Source organism: Falco naumanni, chromosome 10 (genome assembly GCF_017639655.2).
Source record: "Falco naumanni isolate bFalNau1 chromosome 10, bFalNau1.pat, whole genome shotgun sequence".
In the NCBI taxonomy this organism is placed as follows: domain Eukaryota; kingdom Metazoa; phylum Chordata; class Aves; order Falconiformes; family Falconidae; genus Falco; species Falco naumanni.
Genome location: NC_054063.1, coordinates 25,102,105 through 25,124,840, shown reverse-complemented (window position 1 = coordinate 25,124,840; position 22,736 = coordinate 25,102,105). Strand labels below are relative to the sequence as shown.

General features: G+C 47.2%; 1 protein-coding gene across 1 annotated transcript in view; it reads left to right on the top strand.

Annotated features, from left to right (window-relative positions):
* Positions 1 to 22,428, top strand: part of CDH4 (cadherin 4) — a 466,523-nt gene extending 444,095 nt beyond the window's left edge. The window contains exons 10-16 of the mRNA XM_040607978.1: positions 4,128 to 4,381; positions 7,818 to 7,960; positions 12,303 to 12,536; positions 13,622 to 13,855; positions 17,849 to 17,988; positions 19,901 to 20,065; positions 21,602 to 22,428. Of these exons, the coding sequence (XP_040463912.1) occupies positions 4,128 to 4,381; positions 7,818 to 7,960; positions 12,303 to 12,536; positions 13,622 to 13,855; positions 17,849 to 17,988; positions 19,901 to 20,065; positions 21,602 to 21,808 (1,377 nt within the window). The 3' untranslated portion in view covers positions 21,809 to 22,428. The remainder of the gene's footprint in view (positions 1 to 4,127; positions 4,382 to 7,817; positions 7,961 to 12,302; positions 12,537 to 13,621; positions 13,856 to 17,848; positions 17,989 to 19,900; positions 20,066 to 21,601) is intronic.
* Positions 22,429 to 22,736: the final 308 nt, after the last annotated feature.

Here is a 22,736-nt window from a genome sequence, read left to right as displayed (position 1 = left end):
ATCAGTGAAATGCCAGTGAGGTTACACTGGTAGGAACGTGTGAGCTTGTGAGTGTGTCCCGTTCACTGACCCGTAAGGTGTGTGTGTGTGTCTGCAGATGCCACTTTGCTGAAACTTTGAGGGAGACATCATCTTACCTGCTAGATGGTATTTCAGCAAGGTCCTTTTATTTATCACTCTTTATTGCTCTGTAATGACGGTTGACAGCCTTCTCTGGTGCAACGTTACAAAACCTCTTCAAGCTTAGCAGTAGTTACAGCCCTGTGTATGTGGAGGCATATATGTATGTAAATATACATGTATCCATATGCATATATTTTCTGCTTAAAAAGAAAACACTAAACAAAGTAAAATGCAAGAGTTTAACTTCTGTTGACAGCATCAGCCAGTCTGAAATCGAAATCCCAACGTTTTCACTGCAGGCAGGAGTGGACCCCTTATTCTTAATCTCGCGAAGTGTCATGACTGTAGTTTAAAGGCGTATAAAAGTGAACAACAGATTTACATGGTCATCACTGCTACACAAGGACTTTGCATAATGAGCCATCCCTGATTCAGAACTTGCAGTCAAAAAGCAGGGCAGATTTGTCGAGACACCATTGATGCTGGTGTTGACTTTCTACTGTTGTGTAACCCACAGCGATCACAATGCAAAGAACCACATGAAAATCCTGTCTTGTCAAGCTGAGCTCAAAGCTTGAAATTGCGTTGAATGTCTTCACTGTATAACCTCACCTGATCCTCCTGGGTGCCCGGAGTTCCTTACCCTTATCAAGCCGGGAGGCTTTTTGGTGTATTTTCAGCAGGGAGAATGAGTGAAATTGCTTGTGATTAAATTTTCATGGTGAAGAAGGGAAGACTCTTAGGATTCCACCTTCTTCTTTGAAATATTTTGTTCTCTGTTAATAAGTGAATATGCTTAAAGATTTGGGGAATGTATGCACGTCAGACTGGGTGGCCGGTCAGAGCTTGTTCTTCATGGTATGGGAGCAGCCTCTTGCTGGCTTGATCACTGGTGTAGGTTGAAAACACAGGTAAAAAAATTAAGTAATGAACCTTTTATTTACAGAACACACTTTTTTTTTCATGTGGCTCTTTGAAGGCGGTTATACACAACTCCCCACTGCTGCAAGCAAAGGGGTTTGCATCTGGGCTAGGGCAGTTACAGCATCCACACAGGGAGGGGTGTTCTGTAAGGATTCCCACCCCTTTAAGGGGAGTTTGGGTCCAGAAATGCTTCCAAGCAGCTGCTCTCAGCAAAACCCCATATGCAGCTCCAGTCCCATCACCAAAAGTGTAACATTTCCTTTTTCTGTTCATCCCTTTCCGAACCGTTTTCGTACCATGCAAGACCCTAATCTTCAAAGAAAGCCTTGATCAAGGGGAGGGAGAAACTTCCCACTCCGACGAGACACCGCAGAGTCCAAAGACAATCTCCAAGAGCAGCAGTGGCTGCCCCGTGGCAGCTGGCTAAGTAAAATGTTATTATAAACTCTGCATGGATCAGAGCTGTGAATTTTTAATGGAGATGCTGCTGAAGCTTCAGTTATTATTTGCCTTAACGATAACATAAGGCAAATTTGTTCACTTCAGTTAAAAGTACCTTGAGAAAAGGAGGACACACGGCGAGCCCTCACCTTCACTCTGCTACATCCAGCTCAGGGACGCTGGTGGAGATGGAAGTTGTGCAGCGTCTCCAGGGAGGGCCTTTCAGAGACATTTGTGCCAGATCCAAATCCAACAAGGGGTATCTGCAAAGGTGCTGCTTTTTAATTTCATGTTATGTGCTTCTTGGACATGAAATGAAAAAGTAGGCAACAGTCCAGGACCTCGTTGTCCCAAATGTAGCAGCTCCATGGGCTTTTTCAGGACCCTGCTGTCATAGGATCGTAGAATTGTTTAGATTGGAAAAGACCTCTAAGATCATCAAGTCCAACTGTTAACCCAGCGCTGCCAAGCCCATCACTAAACCCTGTCCCGGACTCCCCGCTGGAGCTATCAGCACGCGGCATTTCAGCGAGGTGCAGGGAAGTGGAAGGTGTCACTGTGGTGCGAAGGACACGGAATGCTCCGTGCACCGTTACCCTCAGAGGGAGGTGGTTTTAGGGAGCAGAAGTATGAGCTGTTCTGGTAGAAACTGCTTCCTACGGTGTGAAAGAAGTTTGCTTAGGGCTGTACTGTGCCTGGCAGCCAGGGGATCAGGTCCCGCCGGGGACCATAGCACAAACATTGCTGTGGAGGTACAGGCTCTTGATTTTACCATTTTTTTTTTCTTCCAAAAATATGTGAAATAGGACTCAGGTGGGCAGAGAAGAGGAAGAGGCAGGTCGGCTCTCCCTTGCATGATGAGGCGTGACGGACATGGTGCCACCATGTGCCAGCACAGGACACTGGTGCCTCCAGGACAGTCTGTGGGATAAACGTTACTGGAGATGCTGGTCCAGCTCCGCTCCCTGCACAGCTTTTCTGCAGCCATGATTTTGTTGCTCCTAGGAGAGAGGGGAAAGAAGCTGAGTGAGCGAGCAGCTTTACATTTTGGGGGTGGGGGGAAACCACTCCCTTGCATTAGGCTGCATCCCAGCGGATATGTGTGCGGTCAGTGCGTCCTGTGCATCGTTACGGAGCCCAGAGGTTCCCCGCATCACTCCTCCCTGGAGCTGCTCGGATCGGCCCCCCCGGCTCCGTCTGAGCCCCTGTGGGGAGGGAGGTGCAGGCTGGCTCTGGGCAAGGTTAGCAAACAAGCCAGCGCACAGAAAAAAATGAGGACTGGTGGAATATAAATTAGAGGGGTGTGAAAAGAAATCGAGGAAATGCATTAGTCAAATTGTTTCAAGGCCTTGAATAGTGTTTAAATGGGAACTTTTACCATGCGTCTTTTTTGAATGCGGTACAAGTCCGTGAATCAGTGCTGGTGGGTGTACTGGGAATCTTTATGCTTCCTTTTATTTATTAAATGTTGGCCCTGCCTGTCAGGAAACCATTTAGCAATAGGAACATTTGCACTTCAATCGAATAGAGATTCCACTGTTTTACCTTTTGCCCCTGAAATTTGTTTCTCTCGTGTAGCCTCCTATGATTTGATTTCTCTCCTGACAATACTGGGTTTTAAACAGAACACTGAAGCGAGATCTTGCTGATGTAAATCAGTACAGCTCTGCCGAAGTCGGTATAACGGTGGCATTTTACACCCTGAGAGTACGCTTTGCAGACTCAGCGCTAGGGAAGGTATTAGCGAGAATGGTTACGCTTCTAAATTTATAAATTACGGCAAAGCATTTTTTAACAAGCAGAGGTGTGATGCTGCATAACTCAAGCCTCCCTGGCAAATGATTAGTGACTTCCCTCATAATAATTAGTGGGATGGTTTAGAAATTATTATTATACTGCGGTTCAGTCGGTTGTGCCAGCAATGGCTTTTCAATTTTTCTGGCTTCTAAGACACATCATCTTGATGCGCATGTTGAGAAGTGATCTGTGGCCACCCAGCAGCACAAGGTACTCGCAGGAGCGTGCAGGTAGCCTCAGGAGATGCTGAGGCCTGTTGCAAGAGGGCGAGAGGTCCCACTGGAAGGACCACCTGAGTAACTGGACCAGGCATTGTTCCTTGTGGTGCCACCTCTGCTTATAAACTCATTTAAGTGGAAAAATGAAGAGTACTTGAGGCTCATGAGTCCACATACATAGACTGTCCTCATTACTTAGGCAGCAGCTTTAAATGCTAATAACACTGTTAAGTACCTGTCCAGTCTCTCTTAACGGGCTCCGCCTGTTGCATTTAGAGCAGCCCTTGGTGGGTTTGTTCATCCAGCGCTCAGCTATCACAGGCAGGTTCTGTTTTGGAAACCACTTAGCACTGGAACAAAACACAGGGCAAATCCTCCCTGCCGTCTGTAGTTTTTGCTCTGTGGGGTTTTTTTAACTAGATGACCCTCCAAATACTGGAAGGCCAAATCCTCCACTGGATTGAAGCTGGTCTGGATTTACATCTTCAAAAGACCTGAGCTCAGGAGGAAAGGAGATGAGGCAATGACTTTGATATCATCTGCCTCCTAAATCTTGCAGCTTTCAGCCAGAAGATAGAATTTATTCTCTGCTTGGCTTTATGCTTGCTTGTTTGTTTGTTTTAGGCAGTCGATTACGAGATGAACAGAGCTTTCATGCTGACAGTGATGGTATCAAACCAAGCTCCCCTGGCCAGTGGCATCCAGATGTCCTTCCAGTCAACAGCAGGAGTCACCATTTCAGTCACAGATGTCAACGAAGCACCGTATTTCCCAACAAACCACAAGCTAATCAGGCTGGAGGAAGGGGTGCCTACGGGGACAGTCCTGACAACGTTTTCAGCCGTGGATCCCGACCGCTTCATGCAGCAGGCAGTAAGGTGGGAGACCCGGCAGCCGAAGTGAGCTGGTGTACAGGTGGGGGATTTCAGCTGCACAAGTTTGGGGAGCAAAGCCGCTGAACGCTAATTTGCGAACTGACCGATGTGATATGAGTAAAGTGCTTGGCAGGGACTGTCACCCTCCGCCGAGTGCCTGCGGAGTATCTTGCAAGCTGGTAAACTCAGGATCCCAGCCGCTGCGGGAAGCCAGGCTGAGCGGCTGGGTCGGGGAGGAGGGCAGGGTCCCAGGCTGCCGGCCGCAGAGGGGCAGCTCGCAGCTTCACGTGCGAGCGGCCGGTAGCAAAGGGGCCCCGCGCCGCTGCAAAGGCAGAGGTCAGGGCTGCGTTGTACCAGTGTTTTGTCTCTGCCTTGTCAAGGATGCTTTGACCTGTGTTGCTCGTACGCTTTATAAATACAGAGGTTTAGAAAAAGGCAGCTTTGTTATTTCTGTTTTACAAGGGACAAACTGAGGCACAGAAGGGGCCAGGGCTTGAAGGGAGTGACTTGGATTTTTAATCATGGCTTGTGTTGCTTCCAGACGATTTTGGTTCAACCTGGCTTAAAAAGCACAGCGCAAGAGGAGCTGTCAGCCGTTCCAGAGCAAGGCTCGCTTGGTTACAGACAGCTGCTGAACAGGCTTTTAAGATGTCATATAGTTCCATATTGCCGGAGCAGTCAGACACCCGTTCACATGCCATTGGCACTGAGTCCCTATCTGAGTAACACCAGTCCATCCAACGCACCCCAGCAGCCCCTCCTGCCCTGCAGCGAGCGAGATTTGTTCTGACCTTCCTCTCCATTCAGACCAACTGCCAAACACAACCTCCTTGCTAGCTGCTTTCTCCATGAGTGGGCTTCAGCTGGCAAAATTTTAGCCTTATGAAAGTCAGATGTTTGCTCTAAGCAGTTTAGGATTGGATTTACTCCATGCTGCGACCAGGAGGGTGTCAGTCCCTGTGTTTTGTCCCGCTTGGGCAGACTGGGGACTGAATCCCACGCTCCAGGACCCCAACTCACACACCTTCCCGCCAGGAAATACATTGACAGAAAGGTGTGTGTGAAAATGAGGGTCCTTGTGACACCTTCCACAAGTATTTCAGCCTCCATCTGTGCAGACGGGATGTGCGTTTCCTGCTCTCGGATAGTTCTGCATCCGCAGAGGTTTGTTTCTCTTTTACTCTCAGTCTGTAAGGACCGCAGTATTTTTGGCAAAACCTGGGTATATGACATGACCACAGCTGAGGCCCCTTAAACTTACATCAGTTGTGACACTTTGTGTCAGGAAGAGTTTGAAATATTCCACCTGGCACAGAGCTGTCTGGTCTAGAAAATGATAGTTTATTCACTGCCTCATCTTGTTGTCTTTAGACAGGTATTGCGACTTTTGAGGAGAGAGACCATCCTAACTAACAAGTCAGTTTTTCTTATGTTCTTTTTGAAATATTGGCCTTTGAAGGGTCTTTATTTTGCTGATGTCCGTACCAAGGCTGGTTTTCAGAGGGGAGAACAGCTCTAACCCGGAGGTGGATGATCTATAATCCAAAGAAGCATCTGCCGTTTCTGGGAGAAGGACCAGCTCTGCTGAGCCGTTCCTGTCATCGCACACTGCGTGTGCAGGGTCTTGTAAGACTTTCTGTGTATGTGAACAGCCAGTTACTCGAGTTGTTTTTTCCTAGGGCTTGCAGGACACACATTCTGTGTATCCACCAGCGCTTTGTTTCCAAACCCAGTACAACCTCTTAGCCCCTCATCGTCAGGACAGCCCAGTGCCAAGACTTTGCAGGAAGCAGGGGGGGTGTTGATGGAGTCCTGTTCTTTGTGAGCTATGCAAAGGAGATTTTGTTTTTTCTTCACAGTTGGCATTGGTGAGTTAGGAGGAAAGATACCCAAAAAGCTAAGCCTGCGGTTCCACGATGACCGCTTTGCAGAGAGCTGATCCATCTGCTAAAGCCTTGCATACGGTTTTCAGTCTCTCTCTAAACGGTCTTTGACGAAACAGAGTTTTTACAAACAGTATATAAGGAAGCAGGAGCATCTCCAGTGAGGCACAGCTTGGCATGGCCAATGTCACACCTCAAGATAGCCTCGTTAGCCACAGACACATTCACAAAGCCAGCTTTGAAACTGGATCCCTGATCATTTAGCAGAGAAAGGGCAGGAGACTCACAGTGGTGATATTAAAATAAATGAAAACACCCCAAAGAGTCTGGCTCCATGAAATGTAATTCTTTCCTTTGGCAGGGGCTTGTGCAGCTGTGTGTTGCTTTCCTGCTCACACAGATTGAGGCAGCTCAAGTTTCACTTGGAGTTTTAGCTTCAAACAGCCCATTTCTGGAAAGGGATATTCACCAAATGCCAGAAGTTCTCCCACCTGCGTATCTGACTACAAAAAAATTTATATAAAACTATCAGCAGGTCTGATTTACCCATGAAATAAGCTCAGCTTTTGTTTGCTTATTTCAATAATTTATAGATTGGCCATTTATTAGCTTCCAGTTTAGGTAACAAGGGTCCATCTCAACTCAAACTGTACTAAACCAAAAGGTAGAAACCAAAAGCAACAAATAAAATAAAACCAAGAAAAAAAGCAAGTGACAAAGGTTAAACAGAACGCGTTGATCTGGAGAATATGGAAAAATTTACCCCAAACAAGACACATTCATAGGTGGCTGTGCAGCACAGCGCATGAACAGACCTGGGCGATGAGGTGACTGGGTAGCTGGGAGGTGGATGTGCCGCTGGGTCCTGCCAGCCCAGGGCACGCTGGGCGCTGCTGTGCTGCTGCCCTCTTCAAAGCTGCCACATGCATGGGATGCCCTTCCCTGCCGTTTCAGGAACATGTGAAAATGTTTCAGGAGAGCAGGCCTGAAACCGCCTCCCCCTTGGATCCGTGCTGTAATACAGCGGTGAGTTCCCATTGCCGTGTCCCCAGGGCCGTTCTGCTGAAGACAGGATTCTGTTGCAGAGGAGCAGCCATCCTTCCAGCCTGGTATTTCCCAAGCTGTTATTAGTGACGGGCAGAAAACAGGCGTATCCATGGCTTTAGAACAAGAGCTGTTTTAGGAAGGGCAATGTTAAGAGAAGGAGAGAGCGGGACTCCACCCTCTAATTCAGGCTACCGACACAGCGGTCATTGCAGACCCCACTTCTCCTCGGCTGCAGAGACCTCAGCCGATGTCCACTCCCAGCAGCAGGAAGCTGCCATGTACATGGCACTGAGTGGAAAGAAAAACCTGTAAAATGAAAGAAATAGAAAAACTGTATAATTGTAGAGGTCAAAACCCACATACTCAATTAGCGTTTTGTTTGTCAACAAAACCAGTTATCCAGAGGTCCTTTGAATCATGGGTCAGGAGTCCAGAAAACCCTTATTTCAAGCAATATTAAGGGTATGTCAGTGAAAAGACTGCCATGTATTTATTTCCTTTCTCTGTAGATACTCTAAGCTGTCAGATCCTGCAAACTGGCTGAACATTAATGCCACAAATGGTCAGATCACTACTGCTGCTGTCCTTGATCGAGAGTCAGACTACATTAAGAATAATGTCTACGAGGCCACGTTCTTGGCGGCTGACAACGGTGAGCCCAGGCTTCACATTGTTCATGCTTCAATAAGACTCTAATGTGATGCATTAAGAGAAATGATGCCCTGACAGAGTTGTCAGTATAAGTTATCTTTTTCCCAGGTTTTTATGGTCAAAAATGTGAAAGTGGGATGGGAAATTGCTGGAGTAAATTAAATGTGCACAGTATACGGAGAGTGTCATTAAGGGAAAGGGGAGGACAAATGGAAAATCGATTTGGGGAGTTCAGTGTAGCGGTGTAGCCTGAACTTAAAAAAATATCAAAGGGATGTGCTCTCCAAGGGCTGCCGAACACACCGGTCCTGGTAATCGTCCCAAAGGCGCTGATCAGAGCGTTCAGGAAGCCTTCCATCAGGAAACCAGAAATAATTGTAGGGGATGGCAGGAGGATATTAAAAATAGGTCCATTGAACTGCTGTGGCTTTCATGAGGGGTGTCTGTCTGTCTGTCATCGGAGCTAATCTCTCTCTGTCCGCTACCATTTCTGAAATGCTCAGCCATCATCGACGTGCCTGGATGCTGGTGTGTTTTATTATCAAAGTGGCTGAGGCCAGTACAGATCCTCTTGCAGAGAAGCCCTTGTTCAGGCTTGCTCTTCTGTACTCATTAAAGATCACACAGTGCTTTTGGTCAAATTAGTACTGTGAGCCTCAGCGTTAGCGTCACGCGAGGGCAAGTGGTCCATTGCTGCTGCTCTGGATTTCTCTTCATCGTTCTGATTAGGAGGGGTTGATAATCTTTTTGCTAACCATACCTAATTGTGTCCATGCTGTTACTTCGTTCATTGACTCTCCCACTTGGAAGAGGCTCTGTGGAGGGCTCAGTGGTTTCCCTGGACAAGGAGAGGGCCTTCCTCCCCCTCTCCCACCCTCACCTTCCCCCTGCAGGGTGCTGAGTACTCACATCAAACCCAAGCCATGCTTCAGCAGCAAAATTAAGTCCAGGCTTGGCTGTGAACACCGAAGTATATTGCTCATACTCTGGAGGTGCTTCCAGGACACTTTTTGTGTTAGCTTTTGCCATCCCTCAGGCTGAAGGGTGCCATGTCCGTTATGAGCAGATGCGGTGGTGCTTGCAGGGCTAATGAAAACTTCCTTGCTCTGGGGTTTCAGGCTTCACTTCAGTCATTGCATCCTGGGTCACAGGGACAGGGCAAACTCCTGGAAGGGTTTCAATGCTCAGTAGCAGGACCAGGAAGCAAATACTGCCTCTTTGTGCCATCAATGGTAGGACTGGTGTGATCCCACAGCCCCATCCTAAGCTTCCCCTCTGTGAAGGTAGCCAGGACAGCAAAATCCAAAATAGTTTCAAGGGGATCTAGCAGTGTTCATCTGCAAGAGCCACAGGGCGAAACAGGTCAAATGAGTTGGCCAAGACCACTCACAGAAACAGTGGTAGAGCTTGAACCTGTCAAACTAATCCTCACCACCTAACCTTGCAAATCCCAGGCACTTAGTACAACGTGATTTGGAGTTAACCCCTTGCTTCGGCTTCGGTGCTGATGCTACAGTGCATTGGCAGCTCCACATCCATCATTCAGCAGTTCAGAAAGTGAGGACCTAGATAAATCTCTTTATTCTGAAAAATTAATCTATCACTGCTACATTGCAGCCATTAAAATGCACATAAAGCAACACCTTATTTAAAATTCTGTCTAGAGTGCTTAGGATAACAGCTAAAGTTTCATCTAGGCTAATAGACTCTTTCCACATTTCTCCCAAGTTGCAGGTCCTCCAGCATCACGTAACTCATCAAAGAAAGGCTCTTGGGCCCAGGGTTTTGGTGGGGATTTTTCTTTCTTTCTTGAAGCAACAGCAGCATCTGGTTTCCTTGAAGTTCTTTTTGCTGTTTTCAGTATGTGATAAAAAAAGAAGTTTAACCAAACACTCCATGGACATGCTTGCTCGCTCTGTCTGGGCTACAGTGCAGAGATAGTCACTTAAAGAAAAGTCTTGGCTGCAGTGTAATGGGGAGAAAAGGGGAATCCTAATCAACAGCACATTTTTAGCCTGGTTTCCCAGAGGAGAGAGGCTCTTGGATCACACTGTGTCTACACAAGTGTGGAACCTGGCAGTGTTTGAACCCTTCAGCCAATTTCAACCAGTGTCACACAGGAGCTGAGAACTCAAATGTCCCAACAGGTTTCATAAACCAGAGAGCTGAGTAGGGGAGAAAGACTGCGTAACTGAAAGAAGCAGGGTCCTGCCCACGGGAACTCCCCTTTGGGGCATAATCCTGTGGGCCACCAGGCTGCATTAGTGACCCTGCCTGCAGCTGCCTGCTTTTCTGCAGGCACACAGTGACAAGGTGCCGGTTAGCCACAGGCACAGTTTACTTCATTTCTGCCACGATTTTTTAGGACAGTGGCCCAAGTTCCTTAGAAATTTTCGCACAAGCAGGCTGGGAGTGACTGCTGCTTGCAGCTGAACGTGAAAGCCAGTTGGCTTGTACCTTGCTCCAGCCGCGCTGACTCTGGCACTGTGAAAAAGGCGATGATCAAGAATGCAACAGCTGAGTGTAGATGCAGCAGTTGTACATTCCTTTTTCTTTTGAAATACTGTCATTAGTATTTCAATCTTAATTTCAGGGAGCGGACCAGCCTCCGCTGGAGTCAGTGGTGCCACAGCAGTCCTCACCTCTTGAGCATAAAGTCTGAGGATCCTTTGTGGTAGTACATCAATACCTGCTCTGTCCATGTTCTTGCTCCCTCCACATAAGACAGCTGAAATAACTTGAAATGTTCCATGGTTTCTAGTATTCGGACATTTAAAAACCTGTTTGCTTTTCATTCCTCCCGAGACTGCCCCAGAACTGCAGTCAGGAGCAGAAAGAACCAAAAACCAGGAGGAACTGGAGCCCAGCAACACCCAGTCACCCAACAAAGCTGCGTTTGCACGTGTGGTAGTTGCAGGTTATTTCAGCCCCGTGCCGGTGGGTGCCCCTCAGGACTGCTAGTTTGCATTTGGTCCGTCTCCAAGGCTAGTGTGGGGCTTGCGTTCATCCCAGAAGCTGTTCTGGGTAATGTGAACACAGTGAAATCACTTTGCTTGGTCCTGAAAGCCAGTTTTCATGTTCAGCCCCAGTATCCTGATGGGTTGTCTGTCTCTCCAGAAACTTTCAAAGCTGATCAAAGACATTGTTTTAGAAGGAGACCTACACTATGCTAACTAGATGAAAGGATGAGATCAATGATTGAAGAGCTTATGTAGGAACCATGAAAGAAGGATTTTCAGGGCTCCTTCAGAGTTTTCAAGGCTCCCTTGAAAGATGGAGCAGAAATGAGAAATGAATGTAGGAAGGAAGGTCTGTGGAAGGAGAAGCAACCTTTGAAAGCCTAGTGGGGGAAGTGGTTTGTGTAGCTTTATATCCAGCACTGGGAGGAAGAGCCAGGACTGAAAGCACAAACTTTAAAAAGAATTGCTGAAGCAGTGCTGCCCGAGAAGGGAGCCGGCGGGCAGGCCAGCGCGGAGCTGCCAGACATGCGTGTGGGGCAAGAAATGAAAATACTGCGCCGTTTCTGGGAAGGCTGTTCTCTCTTACCAGGGCGGGTGTTACTTTGCTTAAGTGGTCATTAGTCGTACAAATGTGGCTCTTCATCAGTCAGGGGCTGGCGAACCAAGACTGCTGTGCTGTGGCATCCCTGCTGGTTGGGGCAAATGTGGAGAGGGTGAGGAACTGTATATTGGGACATACTGCTGCTGCCATGGGTCACTAGCGTCACCCACCACATTTGGTGATGGTTAGCTCGGAACATAGGCTTTGAGCAAGGACTTTTCACCGTAACCCTAGGCCTGACTGTGGGATGGGCTGGAGACTCGGGCTTTCTTTGAAGCACTGTAACAGTCTGCAAATCTATATATAGGTAGCAAGTGCTACCTATAGTAAATGCTGACCAACAGATTACACTACTTACTTTTTTTTTTTTCCTCCATCCAAGCCCTCTTCTTCCTCTTGTTAGCTATCTTTCTAATGGTTTTTCCGCTTCAGAACAGCCATTACCAAAATTTGGGCCAGCAGCTGGGTATCGCCTCCTTGTATTTTTAGAGTTTGACTAAGGACAATGCTATAGGCTACAAATCTGCAGGACTCTACCTCCATGTTCTGCAGGAGCAAAAAATGGCAACATTAGGAAGCCTGGGGAAGTTTTAATAGTACCTTTTAAAGCAAGGGACCATGAAAGTGCAGTATGTCCCTCATAAGGTCCAAGGAGGGAGGGTGAAAATCCTGGTTTATTGAAACTGGAAAGCAGAGAGGGGGCCGGTCCATGGTGTTGTCAATCCCGTTGCTTCTCAAGAGATGGTCATTAGTCCATGTTCGGCTCTGCCTTCCCCGTTCAGGTATACCCCCCGCAAGCGGCACTGGCACGCTGCAGATCTACCTAATCGACATCAACGATAATGCTCCTGAGCTCCTGCCAAAGGAGGCACAGATCTGTGAAAAGCCAAACCTGAATGTCATCAACATAACGGCCACGGATGCTGACATCGATCCAAATGTTGGGCCCTTTGTCTTCGAGCTGCCAAGTGTGCCATCTGCGGTGAGGAAGAACTGGACCATAACACGGCTGAATGGTAAATGGGGCAGGCAATCCTGAGGACATTTGGACTCTGATTCACTAATGAGGCCACGTGCGGTTTCAAACTTCCAAACTTTCCTACTTTTTTATCTGATTTTTATTTTTTAAAGCACATTATGGCTGACGTTATAGACAAGATAGTTAATCAGAAATGATTTGTATCAGACCTGCAGCATAACTCTAAGAGCCTTGGCACTTGGCTTTTTTTAATGCAGTTCATAATTATGAACAGTTATCAGTAGTGAACAGAGTATAAATCATCCATAATGGCCAAGGGGAAAAAAGCTATTATCAGTCTTCCTTATGTTCCTCCAGTGTAATTGTCATAAGCCACAATCAGGATCAATGTTCATTTCTCTGACCGTAATTGCATAAAGGCAGCCTTTTAATTTAGCGTGGAACCAGGAGGGCTAGGTAAGTGTGAAGATTACCAGTATGTGAAGGATTTTTATATTGCCGCGTGCAACCACAAATGGCCCTAATTGCTTCTCGTATTGGTAGTTTCAGCAGACGATGGAAGATATCATGGAGCCACAGGCTGGTTTTGGCTTCAAAGCTGGTCCCTCTGGCTGAGGTCTGGCACCCTCTTGCCAAGCCAGAGCAATATCTTGTGCCCTCACAGCTCAGGGCTCAGTCCCACAGCTCTCGTATCGCAGTGGGAAGGAACACGAGAGGGATTTCCTGGCTGAGCATGTCATCAGTGGGCAATGGGCTTCCCAAAAAATCCTGAGGTGGGAGGATGGGTGAGCAGTGGCCAGGAGCAGCCCAGACCCAGGGAGCATCATCCATGCTTTAGCATTTGCCTTTTGTGCCATGTTAAATGCTTGCAACCGGATTTGCAAATGGCATCAAGGTAGGTTAGTGCAGCAGTGAAAACACGCGGTATTTTCCAAAACCCAGGCTGGTCATTGACCAAACATAGGGCAGAAGTCTGCAGCTGACCTGCCCGGGTGTGGTGTTGGTAGCCTCTTCTTCAGGACTCAGAAGACTGCTCCGGCAGAGGAGCCTTGCCTGTACCAGTGTGGCTGCAAGGCTCTGCCAGGGCGTCTGTCATCTCTCTGTCTGTCTTGGTCTCTCCAGGCGATTACGCCCAACTTAGTTTACGCATCATGTACCTGGAAGCGGGTGTGTATGATGTGCCGATCATCGTGACGGACTCTGGAAACCCCCCCTTGTACAACACGTCCGTCATCAAGGTGAAGGTGTGCCCGTGCGACGAGAACGGCGACTGCACCACCATCGGGGCGGTGGCTGCCGCGGGGCTGGGCACGGGCGCCATCATCGCCATCTTGATCTGCATCATTATTCTGCTCAGTAAGTACCGCGGGGGCTGACACCGCTAGGAGACATCATGCTTCCCACCCTGTTCCCTGTTGTCCCGTTTCTGTAGGTGGTGTTTTTCTAGAGCCATGCCGGCTCCATGCAAAGGACGGAGCTGGGAGCTCTGAGCTGGGGGGGGATGTCGCACATCTGCATTCAAACCTCTTTCACTGCAGCACCAGCAGAACGAGCTGCAGCGCTCCCGGCGCGCATCGGACTGCTCTTTGTGAGGCCTCCAGTAGCTTTACAAACAGCATTACACCTGACAGTATCTTATACATAGTGAGCGTGATAGGATTCTCCACATTTGTAGGAAAAAGTTGAAAAACTCGTCCAAAATCCTACAGCTTTTGGGTCCCTGGCTGGCTGTGGTTATACTGGTTCCCAGTACCAGATGGACTGGTTATGAGAGTCTGGCAAGTCCCTGGCAGAACCAGTGTGTAGCTGTCATTTTCTGGTTGTTCACAGGAATAGGAGAATGGTAGTTGTTCCCATTGCTTGTAAAATCACATCAGATTGGAGAGTCATGGTGGATTGTGGCTACTCAGAGGAAGGATCCCCAGTTTGTCAGGAGCACTGGGGGTGCATTGCAGAGAAAGTTTGGCCATCCCTTTGCTCTAGGCTAAGCCATCCCTTTTGCCCAGCAACGCTATTAGTCCCGACTTCCATGAGCATTACCAATAACCATGTGTGCATATACTTAAAAATAAAAATGATATCATTATAACTTCAAGCAGGAGTTGGCACAGTAGGAATAGATAAAAATGAGCGCTGAAATGAACAATGAGGTAAATATTCATCAAGAAACGCAGGATGAAACCATGGGATTCGCATTAAAGCTAATGGGAGTTATGGTGCTAAATAACATTTAATATTTACCCCCAATGTGTTTAAACAGAGAGCAGACAGAGCGACGTATGCTACAAATGTCACCTAATGTGGATATGATATGGTACATTAGGAGAATGGGTCATCTCTGGGCAAACATCTACCCTCCTGGGCCAGCGATGGGCATGTGTGGTTGTGTAATTGATTTACTGAAGCAGTCTGGAGAGCAAGCAAGAAAACTGGGTGTTTGTGGCCGTGCAGTCCCCTCTCCTTACCCAGCCCATGTGAGCTGCTGGAAGTGTCCCTGTGCCTAGCCACGATGCTCAGTTGCTGTCCTTCAGTGGCTGTGGGGTCCCAGCAGCAGGCGTGGTGCTGGTCAGCCCTGGCACGTTTGGCACGCTGGGGTGTGCAGGCGTGCTGCTGGGGCTAAAGGTTTGCACTGGAAGCCACAGAGGTGATTAAACACGGGGCTTCTTTTTGCTGCTTTTTATAAATCCAGTGCTAAAATATGATTTAACAGTTGAAAATCCTATTGACTGAAATTAACTTCAGCTGAAGGACATTTGATTTAAGAGATTCCTCTTTTCCTTTTCAGATACATTATCCCATTTTAAATTATGGGTTTTATTACAAAAGCTTATTTTTACATTCACTGTAATTCTAATTGACTTTTTTTTATCTTCAAGAGCTGCAAAGCACTGTATCAGTGATGAAAAATGTAATTTGCGATGAGCAGGTTTCCAGTTACATCCTTCCAGTGTTTTGCCTCCTTTCTATCTGTTTTTTATCATGACCTCTGAACAATAGCCTGGAAAAAGGCAGATGCAAGATTTTTTTGTGCCATTTGTCCATTTTAGCGTCAGCAGGTCAAGGTTTGATGGCTTTAAAAGGAAGAAGCACCAAGGGGACAGATCTGAGGTTGCTCAGGTGAAGGAAGTTTCTGCCTTTACCTTGGCTCAGAGTTTTCTTCTTCCTGATACCTGATGTATTAGCTGCACAGATAACACACTTAGAAGAGCAATGCCATAAAAATTGTGAAGGGTGAAGACAACAGATTTCAAGGAAAACTACATGCAGAGTGAAAATGGGTCTAACAGCAGTAATAGCACTTCCCATTCTGCAGAGTGAATAAAAGGAAGGAGAGTGCACTACATCCGCTATTGACACTTTGAAGATCTTTTTTTTTTTTCAAGGTAGCTGTAAAGGCGTTAATGGCACAGATTTTTCCACAAGTGCATGAAAAAGTAGCATTTAAAAAAAAAAAAAAAAAGAAAGAAAGGAAAAGATAAACCCCGGTAACCATTATAATATTGTCTTTGTGGACTAGGCAGGTATCTTGTTGTGAGAGACTTGAAAAGGAACAACGAGAAGTGGACTTCAATAGTCTGCTAAATAGCTGAGGTTTTATATTGCAGATAAGAGTTACATTTTCTTTCCTTTTCTTCTTTCTCTCTTGAATAGATCTAGGATAAGCATTAAAGAAATGCTGAACTATCTGAAAACAATGCTGTTAGCTGGCAGGCAGGGATGGCAGCCGATTGGCACACAATGGCACTAATTAGCTGTCCCATCCTCTTCTGCTCACTTCACTGAATTCCTGTTGTGTATAAACACTGTGGTGCTGGGAGGAAAAACTCGGATCCCACTAACCACCTCCTGGGCAGTGGGGCTGCTGTCTGGGCTGCCCACCCGTGTCCCCAGGGTCTGGTCCCTTCTCCATCCTCGCCCTGGGCGAAGCAGTGCCAAGGCTCTGTGAAGGGGCAAAGGGACAGAAAACCCTATGGCTTGCTGTCCTTCTGCACCTAAAAAACACAAAGAAGGTTTGGCATCTCACGTCCTGCCCGAGTTCGCTTGTGTTGGTTGCATCGGTTCGGTGCGGTCAAGAGTTGACCCAGATGAAATGAACCTGGGCCACACATCCCCACCTCTGCTGTCCATCCACCGCTCCCTTCTCCGGCAGGTTGCCACAGCTTCACCTGTGGCTTGCGTGGGGAATGGAGGAGGAAGCAGATACTGGGAGGTGTAGCTGCATCAGCTGCCCAGGCTGAATTTCATTTTTGACGGCATTATTTGCAGCTGCTGAGCACAAAAATGAAAACAAATGTATTGACAGATTCTTGAAGAAGACAAGGTCCGGTTGCCTTTTATTAGTGGAGACTTAAGTTGCCAGAGCAATTTCCATGCAGTAAGTCACAGGGAGCGCGCAGCCTCTGGGACATGGGTGGCCCTTTGAAGGATGAGGTGGTGGAACGGGGAGCCAGCATTCCCTTTGGGTTAAGTTGTTTAAATGGGGAAAACTTTCTCATGATTCAAGAACTGTTCATCCCTCGCTGTGCTGAGAGATTAGCCGGGGCCTGGCACGTACAGGCTGGTGCCTGAGGAGGTTGGCTCTGTGCTACCAGATCTGCTCTGCAAAGGTAGCCCTGCTCTCTGAAAGGATTTCAAGCAATCTTAGATCTGTTTTGCAAATCGATGGCCAAAGGCATATGCTCATGTCCTGGGTAATATGATCCTGGAAGTCTGGAAAGCCTCCCTCAGACACTCAGGAGGAGGATGAGGGAGTCTGGCATGGGTGACAGGACCCAGTGCTATGCAGCTTCCCAAACCAGTCTTGCTTGGCCAACTGCAGGCAACAGCAAAATGACCACCATGGCCAGGGCTGGCGAGCTGACAGGCAGCGCTGTGTCACACTGGTGGGACAGCCGGTCAGGCAGAGGTGGTGGTCTTCTGTACCCAGCTGCTTCCAGCACCTTGCAGCAGTCTGCCCTCTGCCTTTATTTTATGCCCCTGAATAAAGCAAAGGTAGAAATCTATTCCTGAAAATTCAGGTTTTACATCAAATATTTTCAGAAAGCTGAGGTTTTCGCACTTGCTGTTTGCTTTTCCTTTGATTGTGTGTTGTACTTCTGATAAACATCAGCTCAATCAGCAGTGGTGATGGATCTTAAAGAAATGTTTGTAGTGGAGGCCTGTCACAGTATTTACAGCTTGCACTGATCTCTCCCTTACAAATTAGAACACACAATAGGATAAAATTTTATTCCTCTTACTAGCAGCGGGTGAAGTTCTCCGCAGTGGAAGAGGGCAGGCGAGGCGCTCAGACACGCCGCCGTGCCCCGGCGCGCAGCCTGGCCTCACGCAGCTTCTTCCCCGTTACAGCCATGGTTCTGCTGTTCGTGGTGTGGATGAAACGCCGGGAGAAGGAACGCCACACCAAGCAGCTCCTGATCGACCCTGAGGACGACGTCAGGGACAACATTCTGAAGTACGACGAAGAGGGAGGTGGAGAGGAAGACCAGGTGAGACCATGGGTCATGGCCAAGGAGCAGCTGTGCATTCTGTGCTCTCAAAAAGGCAGAAACCACATGATTTTCACTAAAGTACTTGCAAAGGGTTGCGTTCCACTTGTTTGTGCCCCAGGCAGCTTTATTGGCTCCCCTGGTGTGGTGTGGACATTGGTGAGAACCAGCTTAGGTTCAGCGTGCCACTGGGACGCTCTCCCCTGCAAGCAGGATCATGCCAGGAGGCTGATGCCGCATGAATCTTTCTACTCCCTGGGGGGCAGTTTAAACATGGGTTTAAACTCATGTTTAAACAATGTTTCTGTTGTTTCAGTCACTAAATTTGTTTATTGTACCATTCCGCATCAGAGATCTTGGTAGAACCAGCCAGCAGCTGCCACTCTCCTCGGACCTGTGGCTGCGGGCACTTGCTTTGACTTGTTTCAGCCTAGAGCTGCTGTGGGCTTTCCCTGCGTTTACTTAGTCATCTCTAACATGCCTTTAATTTCTTTAAATTTCCGGACGTGGTTTATGTGAAGTGTCTAAATACATTTGGGGATTTTCTTTTTCACAGCAAAGCGTACAATGGCAAAGCTTTGCTTGGTGACAGAGCCCTAAGCCATAGCCTGCCTGGTTGTGTCAGTTTTTCTGCGGTGGCTTCTTCTTAACAGACACCGCTGCTGATGTTGCATGAAAACTTCACTGGTCTGCACTCCTGGGAGGTGCTCTCCCTCCGCTACGGATATATTTCCTCAGCTAAAAGAGCAAAGTTTGGTCACTCATGTTTAAGTCACTGGTTTTTTATTCCTACCTAACCCCAGAGCCCATGACACTCTCAGATGTGATGTTCAAGCAAATTAAGTGACTCTGCATCATACAGTGGTTTTAGTCTTGCTTGCTTAAGTGGGCTGCATGGTTCAGGGTCCGTGCAGCGGCTGCTGTGTGTGTGGTGGGTGGCGGTGAGTCCTGCTCTCAGTGGTTGGGGCTGGTGCTTGAGGAGCAAGCAGCTCGTCCTGCTGTGGAGGTCCTGGTGGCATCCGAAGGTGAGCTGTGAGCCTGGTGAGAACCTTCCCGGGGAACTGGAGCAGGGACTTTGCCCAAAACTTGTGAAGTTCTTGTTCCACAGAAAAATCCTTGCAATTAGCATTTCTTTTTCCTTGTCGCTGACGAGTTATTTATAAATACTGCTCCTGGAGATCCAATCATCTCCATCTGAGCACAAGAATACTTTTACCAGTAGAACAAAGTACTGTTACAAGCATTCAAACTAGCTGAAGTATCTGGTTTCAGGCAACTACACTGTAGGCTTAAATATTTTAGAAAGGATTCGTTAAAAATAACAGCAAAGGAAGAGCAGCAAAACACCATTACCTACATGAATACATTTTTAATGAAATATTACCTGGTTCTCATTCCTTGATAGAAACCTATTCTGTTGGGATTTTTCACAAGCAGAAAGAACATAATTACTTTGAAAGGCCTACATGCATAAATGCAATACACATTTTAATGTTTTTACTTCTGTGGAAATGTAAAATAATGTGTACCAACGCTGTGTCTTTACATTATATTATGTATTTCATCAAAAATTTATGCATATACATACGCACACACAAACAGAGACCAGGTTTTTATCCCAAAGATGGAGAGGCTGTGTGAAATATCCAGAAAACGTTTAAGTGTTTGATTTAACTTACGTTTTAAGATACACCCTTAGGAGGTTGGTTTTATGAGCTACTCAGGGGTCGGGTTCATCTGTAAGTTAGAGATGTTAGATGTTAGTTCATCTGTGACAGTTAGAGATGTAAAATCTGCCATTGAACTTCAGCTGAAATAGAATTAGACCCCTCGACTTGTTTGTACATTGGGTGGGTAGATAGTCTGAATGAAAAGCTCGTGGTTTCACTCTGTGCCTTCCCATTTGTCACAGGATTATGATTTAAGCCAGCTCCAGCAGCCGGAGACCATGGATCATGTGCTGAACAAGACACCTGGAGTCAGAAGAGTGGATGAAAGACCTATTGGTGCTGAACCACAGTATCCTATAAGACCAGTAATCCCACATCCAGGGGATATTGGTGACTTTATTAATGAGGTAAGTTCTGTAGGGTGTCCTGTGTCACATCTTAAAAGCTTGAGCAGCCAGCTAAAATCAGCTATGCAACGTCTTCCTGGCTGCATGGATCAAGTGATGCTATTATGCACCTGAGAAGTCTGATGCAAGCCAGGGGAATGACTGGCATGAGCAAAGGATGCAGGACTTGGCCTAATAGAGGCATCGAGCCTGTAAAAAGCCAAAGTGTGAGCAAAAAGCGTGAGATTTCTGACTTGTGGGTATCACAAACACGGTGCTTTTCAGCATCCGGGCGGTATAACCCGATCCCGCTCTCCCTTGGATCACTGTGAATGTTGCAGTTGCTGTCAGTAAAAACATTGTCTGGACGTGGCCAAAGGAGCGTTTTCCTGGCAGGGAGGTGGTGGCAGGCAGGGGCACAGCTGCCTGGCTTGCCAAAAGCCAGAGGTGCCAGCTGTGGCTCCTGGGCTTGTAATTGTGTCACCAGTCTGCACCTTCTTAGTAAGCTCTATTTGGCCTAAAGCCTCAAAGAGTTTGCACAACAGAGAGCTTCATCTCAGATCCTGCGGGTTTCTTTGTGTTAGATTACTGCTTCTCTATCCGCTTGTACAGATATCTATGCATTTCGTGTTTGGGTTATCTCATTTTTAGTTTTGAGTGATTGAGTTGGTTACAAACCAATCAATGCATTATTTCCTCGGAGACTAAACACATCATCCATTTCCTAAGTCAGAAGAATAAACGTTACAGCAATTTAATGCTATTATTATATCCATTTCCTGCTGTGCTTTTTCTCATTTTCATCATTAAAATTCCTTCTTCCTTTGCTCCTGCCCATCCTTCGCACACACGTTTACACACATCCATGCATGTGAAGATGCTCTCACACCTGCTGGGGCTTCTGTTCCTGGCAGTGGAACCGGCTCCATCTCCCCATGCTGAGGCTGGGGTTGCGGAAGGTGTGAGTACAGAACATTTTGCTTTATTGTAGGTCTGTCCCACTAGGCTTTTCCTGACGCTGGGCTGCAACAAAGCAATTCTTTTTCTCCATATCCCGAGGCCGTTTCCGCAACCTGCCTGCACTGCTGCCGACAGCGCACAGAGCAGCAAGGCTCCCCCACCCTCTGCCCGGGATTTCACACCCCAAGTCCCTCCTAATTGCAGCATTTTCCTAGGAGTTATTTTGTTTTTCCTGAAGGAATCCAAATCATCAAAATGACCAAATGGTAGGAGAGGAAGGGTGCTGGTCCTTCTTGCGTTGGCCAAGCTGGAAATCTTAACGGGCACACCCGGGAAGGGCAGGGCTGGATCCTTGGGAGTAAACCCCTCCCGCGCCACCCGGCTCTTTTATAGAGGCACTGGGAGTTTGTGGGGTTTGTGCTGGGGGCAGCTGGGCACGGGGAAGCCCCAAGCCCCTCATTCTCTCACCATCCTCTCTTCTCTTGCACCATCCTCTCTTAGCTCCGCTGCCGGGAGCCCCGTCCCTGAACACACTCCCTTAGCACCAGCACCACAAAACCCCGCGGTGGGTACTGATGCCGTGTGTTTGCCCCCCAGGGTCTGCGTGCGGCGGACAACGACCCCACAGCCCCCCCTTACGATTCACTGCTCGTCTTCGACTATGAGGGCAGCGGCTCCACCGCCGGCTCCGTCAGCTCCCTCAACTCCTCCAGCTCCGGGGACCAGGACTACGACTACCTTAACGACTGGGGGCCCAGGTTCAAGAAACTGGCGGACATGTACGGGGGAGGCGAGGAAGATTAAACTGACCTCACATTATTTAAAAAAAAAAAAAAAAAAGAAGAAGAAAAAAAACAATTCAGAAAAAAAAAACAAACCCACAGACAACAACGTTAACAAAAGAGCTGATGCAGAAGCAAGAACTGTACAGATGTGGCAGCTTTTTTAATTAATATCCCCTGCTGACTGTATTGTTATTTTTAGTGGTGATATAGAAGGTTTCTTTTTTTTTTCCCTTTTTTTTTCCTTTCCGATTTTTTTTTAGACTGTTGAGCTGTCTCGCATGAACACTTGTCTCTGCTGCAGGGTTTTTTTTGTTGTTTTGGTTTGGTTTTTTTAATGTCAGCTGGGATATTGCTCGTTTACCTGCTTTATGACTAAAGAGAGTGAAAGGCACTCTGTCTTAACTTGAATTTCTTAGAACAGAAGCACTGTTTTTAAAATATATATATATATATATATTTGAAAGTGCCTTTTGGTGCATGTATCAGATTCCCTTCAATCTCAGGAGTGATGAAAACAAACATACAACCATCCTGGGCAGCACTCCGTGTGACCCTAAGCCAGTTCTAGCTGGGAAGGAGTTAACAAAAAGGAACTGTGGAGATTGTTTCTTTTTTGCCTTTTTTTTTTTTTTTTTTTTTTTTTTTTTTTAAGGGGGTGACTCATTCTGGGATGGAAGAGGATGGCGGGGCGGGGGGTGGGGGGGAAGTTGTTTTGAGTCGAAATCTTAACAGCCATCTTTAAGCCTCAGCAGGTGGTGAACTAGTCGTCATGTTGTATATAATTCAGTGTTATCAGATGCAAAATACTGACTGGGGGCTCTGCCATCACCTGGTCACACTCAATGTAGCTGCATAGAACTATAGCATTGATAAAGCCTTTGGTTATTGCAACAGAAATCTCCGACAGACCTTGCCTAAAACCCTACAAAGTAAATTGTGAAATGACC